Here is a 12967-nt window from a genome sequence, read left to right as displayed (position 1 = left end):
GTCCTCTGTCTGTCTCTTGATGACACATCAGGGGCCTTTGTCTGCCTTGTAAGGGGACATGAGCAAAGACTTTATTGTAAAAGTGAACCTTGTGTTGAGTATGGCCCAATCGGAATGTCACCCCCAGGCCTCAAGGCTTGAACACTCAGGGACTTCTTGTCGAGCCTGTTAAATGGTGTGAGAGGATGTCAGGGCTATATATGGTGTATATACGAATGGGACAGCACTTTGCTGCAGCATATCATGTTACTATGACGACGTAAACAAATATTGTGTACAATTGTGGGTATATATTTTATTGATTTGAACATCTTCCAGGCTCTTTCCTCACTAGGTGAGAGGTCATTTCAAATAATCTATTTACTCGTATTGGTTAAAAAAGCTTCAGTGACAACATTCATTGTTTGATTAATAGTTCTGTGGAATATATATATATATATATATATATATATAATCGCTGTTTACATTCCTCAGATTTTATTAATCTGTAATTTTTTGCAAATGTCATATTTCCGGCTGAACACACTGACTGTGCCTCCTCTTTGTACATCTCCACGCTTCCACTGGCAGCTGCTTGTTTAACGTCACATTGCTATGAATTGTGGGTAATTCCCCTTCTGACTCCATAGAGAGCTCAACATGTCTGCTGGAGACTCTGACCCACGATCTGACAGTGGAACAACACTAAACCGTCCCTGAGGGTGGAGATTGGCCATGGGCCATCACCTTTCCACATTTTGACGAATCAAACACAAGTGTGACAAATAAGATGATTAATTGCTGCATTGCAATCATTTCTGAGACAGAGGGCTCCCTAATGTTATTATATCAACATGTATTTCCTGCTATTATGAGTACAAATGTATGAATTAATTTGATTAATTCACTTTGCTTTCTCATTGCAGCATAGTGTGTTCCAATAACCATACTATTTAATATGCCAGTAAAAGATGTAGTATGTCAAATGCCTATTGACCAAAATATGGGGACGTCTTTATGTATCCAGTCGCCTTTTTCAGTTCACCAGCATTCTTTTGGGTTTATTCTGACCCACAATCCTCTGTGCAGCAGATTAATGAGCAAGACGGTGAAAGGGTGTCGTGTTATAACAAAGTTGAACGTCCCAATTGAATGCAAACTGCAACCGTACGTACTTTGAAGGGCCATCTGCGGTACGTTACGAAGTAAAAATCAAAAGTATGCGATTCGCAGCTCAAGTGAATAATGATTAGACATTCATCTAAAATCGTGTTTTATTGTGCCATAAAGCCGTGAACTTTGAGCATAGGATCACACAGGTGGTACAGCAGCTCTGGAGAACACACACTGTATATATAGGCCTACATAGAAATACATTGAGAAGAAGGAAGGCAGATGTTTCATCATTGTTCAATTCTGACATGTCAAATAATCAGTCCTACCGGTTTTATTACACATTTCAAATTTCAAAGAGTTACCTTTTATCGGCTCACGTTGGTCTAGGGACATTGTATCACAAAAGACATTCACCGATCTTTAAATCAATATGTTTTCAATGTGCAAATGAATTACTAAAAGGCCTTAGTATACAATCTCTACAACAGGAAGGTAAAGGTTCATTTCTGGTGCTTAGTCTCCACCTGAGTTTTCAACTCTAAACTCATCCTTTGGCGACAAGACTTTGAGAAAGATAAAGGTTACGATTCAAATAAAGGTTAAAGCTACCGAGAAAAAAAAGAAGAGTGTTGCATTGTGTCTTCTTCTAAAATATCTAGAAATTACTCCGTGGATAGTGTATGTCAGAACAATGAGACAAGAAAACAAAAAATATTCATTTTTGGCCTTTTGTTTGTGAAAGCCCTCACTGTAAAAAGAAAAGAAGAAAGAAAAACAGCAGTTAAGGCAAAAAGATTGTTCCCCATGGTTACAATTATACCTGAGTACAAACAATAATGATACATCTACATACTGTGTCATTGGAGCAAACAGTTTTGGTCTATAGAGTATTACATAGAGAAGCTAGATTTATAATGTTACTCAAAGCTATGAAAAGTCTAAATACCAAAAGGTTGCTGAATTACATACTCAGCAACAAGTAAAACTATCCATACCATTTCTAAAACAAAAGCAACTCAGAAAACTCATTAAAATAATCAAGAAAATGCATTCATCTTATGGATCGTATAATAATCAAGAGTCGACTCTTACATCTCTGACACGGGCTCGTCATGAACTCATGAACCACGAGTTGTAGTTGCTGCGCTATAAGCCACTCGTAAAGTTGTTCTCTCGGCTGAAGTTCTCCTTAACTTCCACAGGCAGTGCGTCAAAGAGATGGTCCTCCACGATCATGCCGCTTTTGCGCAGCTGGCGGCAGTTCCCCAGCTGGACGGGCAGTTTGTCCAGACAGTTCCCTCTCAGCTCCAGCTGAGTGAGCTGCACCAGTTGGCCCACAGTCTCCGGCAGCACGGTGAGCGCATTGTTCCCCAGATACAACGCCTTGAGCTTGGTGCATCGGAACAGAGCCTTCGGCAGCACCTCCAGCTTGTTGGAGTTGATGGCCAAGTGCTGCAGATTGTGGAGGAGACCCACATCAGGAGGGAGCACGGCGATGGAGTTGTGGCTCACGTCCAGGTGCCGCAGCTTAGGCAGAGTGAACAAGGCCGGAGGCAGAGTCTCCAGGTTATTGTGAGAGAGGTGGAGAGACTCCAGAGACTTGACCTGGCCGATGGAGGATGGGATGGTGATGATTTTGTTGTTCCACAGTTTAAGACACGTCAGCCTCTTGAGATGCTGGAAGCTGATGATCTCCTCTATAGTTCGGATGTTGTTCGATTTCAGGTCGAGTTCCTGCAAGTTGGTCAAGCTGAAAATGGCGTGGGGAATCCTGTCCAGTTCGCAGGTGTGCAGCTCCAGTTCAATTAGATTAATCATTTTTTTCAGACTATTTAGTACCATCAGTTTTGTGCCGTCGTTGTGCACTATGAGCTTAATCAGATGTGGGGACAGCTCCGTGATGTTGCTCGGCATTTTTGTGAGGTTGCTCTTCAAGCATAACGTCTTTAAATGCCTCAGATCTCGCATGGACTCCAGGCCAATCATTTTGTTGTTCTCTGAGCTCAAGTTGCCGATCAAGTTAAGTTCCCGTAAACTCCTCAGCAAATACACCCACGTTGGGATCTCAGCAACATCAGTGAACTTGACATGAAGGCAGCGAAGATGGTCACGGAGGAAAGCGAACCCCGTTTGCTCTACTTTGGCCGGACAGTGGCAGAGATGCAGCTCCAGCAGGCTGGTCATTTGGGAGACCTTTGCCGAAAACTTCACCTCAGGAATCAGCTCTAGTTTCAGCACTTCCAAGTCCGTGAGGTCAAACACTGCGTTCGGAAGACCAGAGAGCATGAAAAGATGCAGCTCCTGCTGGTCCAGTGCGTTACGGGTCACAAGCTGCCTGAGTTTTTCAAAGGTCCACTCGTGATTGAGGCTGATCTCCCTCAGCTTGTTTTCGCTGACCTCGGACAAGAAGACACCAAAGCGTTTGGAATAGAGTTGGTCATACTGGTCAACCATGTGTAAGAGGAATGCAAAGTCATTTTTGACATCAGGAATGTCACTAAAGCTGCTCTCCTCCCGGACTTTCTCGAATGAGTACTCCTTCAGTGGTCGTCGAAACACCCAGAAGAGCGAGTACAAGCAAGCCATCCCGTAGATCAAAATCAAAGCCATGTAGCTAATGAGCAGCTTGTTTAGCATGAACGCCATGTTGTGGGTACAGAAGAACTTCCTGTACCCCGTTAGCTGTTTGATATCAGGTTCACAATCGTGCTTAAAATGTATTTTAGCCAAAAAGGTTGAAGTGTAGGATAGTATCAAAATGAACTTGACAGTTTTGACCACAGTCTGTGCTACATAAAGCTTGTAGATGAAATCACTGTCCTCCACGTGAGCTCTGAACTTTCTTACTTTCTCAAACAAGGCTTTGGCCTGCTCCCCGTCTTTCTTGTCCAGGATTGTCATACTACTTGGTACCTCTGCGATGGGCTTATCTGCTGAGAACCTCACCCCGAGCATGGGTGTGGAGGAGTTGACATTGGTCCCATCATCCTTCCCCTCTAAAGATACCTGCTTCGGTGCAGTGGAGGCGCCGGTCAACCGCTGTTTGTTCTCCTCGGAGTCCTCGCAAGCTGTTTCAGACAAAGCCTTCGTGGTCCAGGGAGACTCAAAGCATCGACCTAGAATCGACACAAAATGCTCAATCTTTGAGCTCGTTTTGGGGTATTTGAACCAAAAGTTGCTACTGACCATGAGAACAATGGTGTGGATGAGTGTGAGGTAAGGAAAGTACTTGGAATACCAGGGCAAGGCAACATGGTAACATATTTGGTTGATGAAGACATATTGTTGAAAGTCCAGGTTGGTCCTGATGCCTGTCGGTTGCGGTTGATTGGAATATTTCTCTGCGACCGCGGCAGTGTGTTGTTGGTGCATGGCATGGATCTCATGGACAACTTCGTCTGGTAAGTCCTTCGTGATGAGGGGCATGGCGGATGACACGGTGGCTGCCGGTGAGGACGCTTTCTGTTCACTCTGCTGCGTGAACGAGTCGGGTGTAGCTCCCGAGGTGTCCTCCGAGTCCTCCAGACACGGAAGGCAGGCCACCTGGTCCTTGGTGATCTGCATGGTCATGGCGAATATGGCCAGCATGAGCATGACCAGCCCCAGGTAGTCCATGAAGACGTCCCACCATGGCTTCAGGATGCGGTACGTTGGCTGGATGTCATTCAGGGACGCGACCTCAGTGAGCGTGAACATCACTGCAACAGAGAGGAGAGTCTGTTCATCTACCGGGGTCGCCTACATGTGAGTATGTCAGAAAAAAATCTAACAAATTAGATTTGAAAAATCAATAAATTGATCGACAGAAAATGAAGTGTTGATATGTTGATATTACACCTATGGAAGTAATATTTTTGGCAAAAATTCCAAACATGCTTTTGTCTCAGTTTCATCAATGTGAGCTGAAATTGCTGCTTTTCTATCATTGTAAACTAAATGTCTTTGGGTTTGGGACTAAAGTTGAAACCTTTTCATGAAACAAACAATTATTCAAGAAGATAAAGCAATACATTAATCTATAAGGAAAATAATTGCTGCCCTTTCACTTTCAGTGATCTTCTCGGAAACAAAAAACTAAAATTAAAAAATATCATGAGTTTCTGGGTCAAATCCAAAGCAGGTTGCCAAAAGTGGAGAGCTAGAAACACATTTAAACCACGAGCTTTACACGGTGTGAATGTGTAACTGTGACGGCACCGTCCATCAGTTCATCTCGGTGTGCTACATTCAACTCTCACGTGGCACTGCAGTTTCATTCAGTAATGTCTGAATGATGTTGGAGCACACGGTCCGGATAGTGCGGAATCCAGATTCATTTGAACATGCTGTAACTGGAACAGCGCCGTCCTTTGATGTGGGAAGTCTACCAACTGCTCTGACTCACTTAGACGTTGGGCACTCGTGGTTTTCATTGAGTGAATCACGTTTTTTGTTGTTGTGGAGTTTACTTGTATCATCTTTCATCTATTTACTGCTTCTAATCCACACAAACACAATGATTCATGTGATTCTAGGAATAAGTAAATAATCTTACCATCGGGATAATTTGTTGTTTCTTTAAATAATAATAATGCATTTTATTTGTGAAGCACTTCTAATTCAAAAATAATCTCAGAGTGCTACAGAGCCATGAGATATAAAAATAAAAAAACTATATTAGAAAATAAAATAGCTTTCAGTGATTTAACAAAGTCAAAAATGCCAGTCTTAAAAGAGTCCAGTGTCGGTGTTGCCCTCACGTGGTCAGGGAGGCCGCTCCATAAGCACAGCGCCCGGCGAGCAAAAGGCCCATTTATTCCATTTATGCATTCATGTCGTCTGACTTTGTAGTCAATCCGTAATAAGACAGGGAGCCAGTGGAGTGAGGGGAGAATGGGTGTTATGTGCTTATATTTTCAGACTCTCATCAGGAACCCTGCACTGAAATAGTTCTGCAACACATGTTCAACATTTCCTACTGTACTATGTATGCACTGAGGAAGATGCCCCATTGAACCGCTCTCCAAAAAGGAGGTAGTTCTGAACATTGCATGCAAAAAAAGCGACTATTTATTTGTCTGTTTGTCAGAATATTAAACGTCAAACTCAATCTTTCTTCAAATAAAATATTTTAGATGCTTGAATTGGTTTCCACACTACGGTACATTTTAGAGTAGAAATTCCACTTAGACGTAGAGTGTTTTGATAGAACAAACTTACAAAGTCACAATATAATATGCAGAAACTTGAGGGGGACGTTACATGTTGTGGGACGTGCCAACAGTTGGTGACTCCCAGTGGCGTTATCTTTAAAAGCCAGCCGTAAGAGATTATAAAGTTATGGCCTGTGTATGAAACATAATATATTGATATCTTGAACTTCTTTCTCACAGCTAAAAATAAGTTTCAGTTCACCACTGAGATCCATCAGCCTCACAAGCATTTAATATGTGGAGCAGCAAGTGTCTCCTGCACATTATGCATGGCGTCTCAAGTATCAGCAAAAGGTCACAAAGTTCTTTCAATGCAATTTTTATTCTGCAAATGAAGAATATTTTTGTTCTACTTTCTTCATAAAGTCGAAGCAGCTTTGCTTTTGCTTCAGAGACGTGTGTGTTGCTTGTGAAGTAGTGGTGCCATTTGTTTCTACTTCACTAGAACCTGACTGATAAATCAGCAGGCTGATATTAACAGCTTATTACATATATCAACAGATATGTAAGAAATTTCAGTACAAAAAACAAAGATATTGTCTGACGTCATTTAAAAGCACCAAGAGCTAACTTGTTCATTGTTTTTGACCAAATTCACCAGAAAATATCAGATTTATTAAATCTCATTCTCATATCAGTATAAGCCTAAAAAATACAGTGTCTGTCCTCACATGTATTGTCCCATCTTATTACTGTTGGGCCATAACCAAGACCGTTAACTTCTTGTTTTGTTGAACTTAAAAGGCCTTCCTTCTCTCACTGTGTTTCTGTCATGGTCACACCTAGAGAGCAGCACACATGGTTGTCACTGTAAAGCCGCGGTTATAAGAGGTTTTTCTTCTATTATGATATTCAATGAATGGCTTTTTTACGAAAGGCATCTTGACATGTCATGGGGGAGAATTATTAAATTAATAATGGCTGAATGATAATGTACGAGCTTAATGATCTATCTGGAGAATGCAGCAGCGCAGGTGATGTTTGTGTATGGCAACAGTGACAAAGTTGATAGGGGCTCCAGAGGTGTATAACGACCAACCCTCCCCCAGTCCCTTCTCACTTAGCAGAGGCAACACATCTAAACAGCCTGTGAAAAAAAAGAGGCTTAGTGTGTGTGTTTGGGGGGAGGGGGGGGGGCAGAAGAGTCCCCTCCTCCGACAATGCTGCCCTGAACAGACGGAATCAAACTGACAACACCATGTGATAGTAACCACTGTACTACATGTTAAGTATTATTTCATTAAGATAAATGAATGAGTTCAAGGATAGCAACAATTTAGTGTAAACTAAGTTAAAGCCAGGGCTGGGCTCCGGACAGCAAGGAAATTGCTCCCAGACTGGCCGTGCGGAAAACAGGCGAGATCGCTTATTTTTTATTAATTTATTTTAACACAACAGGCAGTGCTCGAAATAGACCGGCACTTCAACATTTTATTCTTGGCCACACCGTGACTTTTTCTTGGGCACCGGCACTTCTCTCAAGCTGCCGGCACTGTTTTCATGCCCTCTTCATATCAGGTTTTCTGGGTAAATCATAACGGGTGCTGTAATTTATCGATCCAATGTTCACATAATCTTCTCGTCATAACCTTTTTCATTTTTGAACAAATATAACTAATGAAACATCATTTTAAAGTTTTCTGTAATATATTTTGGGATTCACATAACCTGGTTTTATGGGAGAAATATTTTTTTAGAATTAAATGTTTAATGATGGTATATATAACAAATAACATAATTATTGTTTGTTTTTAAGTTTTTGGAGTGTTATATATAGTAATATTACACAGTAAATTCCCCAGTGTTTAAAATTCAGTGTGAAAGTATATTGACTCTTTCAGTTATTACAACACTAGCAAGAGAAAATAGCTCCAAGTGTTGGTGTAATTATTCAGAGTTAAACATGTTTGTGTGAAATATACAGTGTTAAAGTGAATCATTACAACTAAAGCCAGAGTAAAACCCCAAGTTAATGACAACGTTCACTGTTCCTCTGGAAAGCTCCGCCCCCTCCTTCTCTTTTCAAATCTAATCTAGAAATAATTTCTTTAAATCACTTTTTTATATCAAATGTTGATATTTCAGCAGAAGCAACTTTTCAGAATAACTCTAAACTGAGTTCAACTTACACTAGAACTGTTTTTGTGTCTTGAAATACTGAATTGCAGAGCGCAGTTTCAATTCAACACCTAAAGAGTACATTAACACTAAGCCAGTAAACATATGGTCCCTATCTACAGAGTGTTAAGAGCCAATGTCGGTCAGTGGTCAGCAGCTCCGTCCTTCAATCAGGGGGTTGGCGGTTCAATCCCCACCCTAGTCGATCCCTGAGCTGTGTCTATGGTGTATACATTTAACATGATTGTAAATTGCTTTGGATTAAAGTGTCAGCCAAATGTAATGTAAATTAAATTTGAACATAGTTTGAAGATTAGAGTTAACACAGCTCTGGTAATAATTATTATTCTACGAGGAGAAGTGTTAATTTTGACACTACAAGTGTTATTTACATTTGACACTCGGACTAGTGTTAATCAAAATGAACACTTCTGAGTGTAGTGTAGAGTAAAATAATAACTTACTAGAGTTGCGTTAACTCCTAAACGTTAACACTATGTTCAGTGTAACTTTAACACTGAAGAAAAGGGACCATGTGTTCACTGGCTGAGTGTTGAACGTAATCTTTAAGTGTTAAATTGACACTGACAATTTGACTGTGTACTGTTGCAAAATGGTGCACAATTGCAAGTGAAGAACATTCACATTTTCTTGTGGGAGGACAAACCCCCAAATATGTAGTGTCTTTTATTTACTATAGTAACTCATAATGTATCTCTGTAACCTGCTGCATCATGTGTGCGACCATCCTGAATTGGAAACCGCTCCTCAGCCTGAATGAACCGCTCAGGCTGGAGTTGATTCCAGGCTGTACGCATCCTATAATACATCACAGAGCGATACTACAGGCTACTAATAACACCGGAAGCACTTTAAGTATTAACACTATGCCTACATATACAAATACAACCCAATTACCCCATATTGTTTCCGTTGTAACATGAGTATTTTTGGCTGACCATATAAGATGTAAAGCCCAAGTAATAACCATAACATTCCAACTGATTATGACAGACACTAACATGCTCATAATAATAAATAGATAGGAATAAGTAGCAAGAGGTTGCTGATGCCGGCCGATACACACGAATAAGGGAAGTACTGGCCCCCCAGGAATAAACCAGTGAAATTTAAGACTTTTTAAGACCACGTCAAAATAAAATTTAAGACCTAACTTACGATGGACATGTACATTAATCTAAATTAATTAATTCAAAGTAAACACACTGATGTCTGTTCAAAATTAACAGTATGGTTTAATGCAAAAGGATAACACAAATGTCATTGCTGTTGTAAATTATATTTATTAATACATTTTCAGAACATTTAAGTCCCATGAACAAATGTCTATAAAATTAAGTAAATATATTTAAAAAATACGTGCAACATAGTTCCTTTTGAACAAAAAAAATCTATAAAATAACATAAATAACAATTCCAGCTGCTTTTAAAATGCAAATTCATTTACATAATAGAATGTATGTGTGTGTGAGTGAGTTCTCATGTCTCTATGTGATGGATGTGTGTGTCACAGGTTCATACATCTACTCCTGAGCTTTTGTGAATATACTAGGAAAACAATCCTTTTCAAACTGTATGAATATAAAAACTTCCAGTTGACATTTGGTCCATTTTCCTGGAAAAAAGAAAGAAAAAAGGCAGACATTAGCCATACAACAGTCAACACATCTCTTTATGACACCACCACTTCAGATTAATGTCAGACTGGATAAATATGAATGAATACTATTTTTACAAATTAAGCAACGTGAGCCATCCCTTGAGCCTAGTGAACACTATGTAGACATATTGACAGGTAAACACCACTCTACTACCATTCTAAAACTATTTTTAATTAGTCTAATTAATGTGTAGTGCGCCTATCCATAGCTGTTATTAACTTGACACATGAGTAAAGCTTAACTATATGATACACATACTCATATACAAGAGGATAGTTAATACATATATATTTATGTTAGACTTACTTTGAGGTGCTGAAGTAGGTCCTGGGCGTGTCATGGCCCATGAGCTCCACAGGATCCTGACTGGACGTGGTCATTTCACCAATAGCGCACATGAAGTCCAGCTGTCTGCTCGCGGTGGTCTGGTCCAGAGTCTCGTCAAACAGAATGAAGAACGCACTGCAGCGTTGGACTTCGGTGATGAGCTCTTTGTTGCATGGCGCTGGATTTCCTCCGGTGACCTCCAGCGTTGTAGTTGATGTCGTTGCGAGCGGCGGAGCAGGAGCTCGCGGCGGAGCAGCAGCTAGCCCCGCGGGCTGCTGGCGGCCTTCGCTAGTCTCTGTGCTTCTTGCTCTGCACGTGAGATTCCACCGCTGGAAAGTCTCCCGACACATAACGCAGCTTCAGAAGCATTTCACCGACCGTGACCAGAAACACTCGTTCTTTTCAAGCCGTTGTTGAACTTGCATCCTGCCATGTTTTCTAAAGTAGCCGATGCTTCACGTTGTAGGGGATGGGACCGAATACGCGGGGCCCCTTTAAGAGAAGGGGCGTGGCCCCGGTGACACCAGAGACACCGCAGAGCGACCGGAGCAAAATACGGACCTGGCGGAACAGATTGCCTCATATTCCGAATGACATGACACCCAAAAAATTTAAGACCAATCCAATCTGAATTTAAGACAATTTAAGACTTTTTAAGGCCTTATTTTTAGGAAAAGCAATTTAAGACTTTTTAAGGACCCGCGGACACCCTGTGTGTGTTTCTCCTTCAAGCACAGAGGAAATAAGACATGTCTGTAGTTGGGTGATGAAACGCTTTTCCCCCTCACGTGAGAAGTTCTTCGGCACTAACTGGTGAACTAACTCATCTTCGGCACCATCTGGTGAACATTGGCAAATTAAGTATCAGCGGATCTCCGCAGTGTTAAACATTCACACCAGGAAACCGGTTTCTTATCTGGAAATCATTATCTGCTCGGCCACGCGGGGAGAAACAGTATCAGTCAGGTTATTGATTTTCAATAAAAAAGGATATCGTTAGTTTAAAGTATACATTGAAAACATAGTTACGGTAACTATACTTACTGCCTGTGCGGCGTTATCTCAATCCAATTATTTCTTCCTCAGCCTGCATGCCGCTTTTCGCTCGTCAGTTGCGCCTCTAACCTAATTTCTCAGCCTCGTTGAAAACTGTGTGAATGACGCCGCTGAGTTGAACAAAGCACTGAAGAACATTTGTTCGTGACAGCGCCTATTGTCGTCTATATCCCTCATACCTGAGCCCCGGGAAGCAGAGCCGGCTGCATGGCTGTATGTTTGACAATATGCGCAGACAGATCCCCAGTTCAATGTATTTCTAAGAAAAGGCAGATCCAATATGGAGCCGTGCGGACGGCGGTTGTGGCTGTTATGGGTGCTTCTCATTGGAGGACGACGTTACGGCAACTTCCAGAAGACGCGGCCTGCTAGCTTATCTGATGCTGCATTCAAGTCTTATGGGAAAAGATGAAACAGGGAGAGCGACACGTCCAACGGCTGATCTGAAATGGGCTGAAAGTACGCATTTACCCACAATATTAGCCACGAAGTGACCCCAGATGTCCGCAGGCCGACGCTCAGTCACATACGCACTTACGCAACCCGGAGAGGAACAAGCGATACATTTTTCCCTTTTTCTTCCCAGAGCAGAAAGTACACATATGAGACAACTAAAATGGCCGTGAAGACGAACGTAGAGTAATGGGACCAAATGATGTAGTAACGTGATGTTATGGATTAGACGACGGGGGTCACCAGTGGGGCTACACTTGCTTTGGTAGCGTTACAGTAAGCTAGGCTACGCGTATATGCTCATAATATCAGTAAATTAAGTATTCAGCAACTGAAAAAAATAAAATGTGTTTCAAACAAAAAACACGACGAGAAAGCTCTACAAAATGAGTTTGTCAGAAATGCCAAGTAAAAACTGATCTCTCGTGTCTACCTTCTTCCCAGTGTTACGTGAACGCAGCACAACCTTCTCCCTCTTTGTTTCAGTGTACCAGACACCACATGCATCGTGGTGTTGAAATAACTTTGCTGACTAATTAGGAATTCACGAATTTGCCTTTTGTACACGTGCCACGTATTTGACACGATGCCTTGTGTGTGTTACAGTACAACTCAACTGTTATTAACATGTGCAACATTAATATTATGTGTGTCTATCGATATCCTCTTTATCTATCTATCTATCTGTCTATCTGTCTGTCTATCTATCTATCTATCTATCTATCTATCTATCTATCTATCCGTATTATTAGTATTGAGAAACTCAACAGTCAATAGGACCCTGTGTGCTGAAGCCATGCATCATTTCCAGCTCTTTCTGGATTTGGCTGATGATGCACTGGGTGGAGGAAGTGTCTCCTCAGTTGCAACCCATACAGGTTTCAACCGGTCCTGGGCTGCTGGCTGCAAGCACTCTGTTCCTGCTCATGCTTGTACTTTGAAAGAAAGAGGGGGGGGGGCAGGTAGTGTGGGTGTGTAGTGCAATCGTCTGGCAGGTTACACGATCAGATGTAGAGGTGGTGTGTGACCATACATAAACACAGA

At 41.5% G+C, this 12967-nt stretch overlaps 1 protein-coding gene across 2 annotated transcripts; it reads right to left on the bottom strand.

Moving 5' to 3' along the window:
- Positions 1-1235: 1235 nt before the first annotated feature.
- On the bottom strand, positions 1236-11829 carry lrrc8da (leucine rich repeat containing 8 VRAC subunit Da). Of its 2 annotated transcripts, XR_008832554.1 has the most exons (3): positions 11459-11829; positions 2188-4793; positions 1236-1843 (listed from the first exon to the last, which is right to left on the bottom strand). XR_008832554.1 is itself a non-coding variant. In XM_056421026.1 (2 exons), coding segments are annotated over exons 1-2 (2553 nt in total). In that variant the 5' UTR covers positions 11460-11828; the 3' UTR covers positions 1236-2241. The 2 variants fall into 2 exon arrangements, 1 of the variants encoding a protein (XP_056277001.1); XM_056421026.1 differs by having other exon boundaries at positions 1236-4793; positions 11459-11828.
- Between the last annotated feature and the right edge of the window lie 1138 nt (positions 11830-12967).

Source organism: Pseudoliparis swirei, chromosome 8 (assembly GCF_029220125.1).
Source record: "Pseudoliparis swirei isolate HS2019 ecotype Mariana Trench chromosome 8, NWPU_hadal_v1, whole genome shotgun sequence".
NCBI classification, from domain to species: Eukaryota; Metazoa; Chordata; class Actinopteri; order Perciformes; family Liparidae; genus Pseudoliparis; species Pseudoliparis swirei.
The sequence above is the reverse complement of the archived record's forward strand: the minus strand, read 5'-3'. Positions and strand labels throughout refer to the sequence as shown.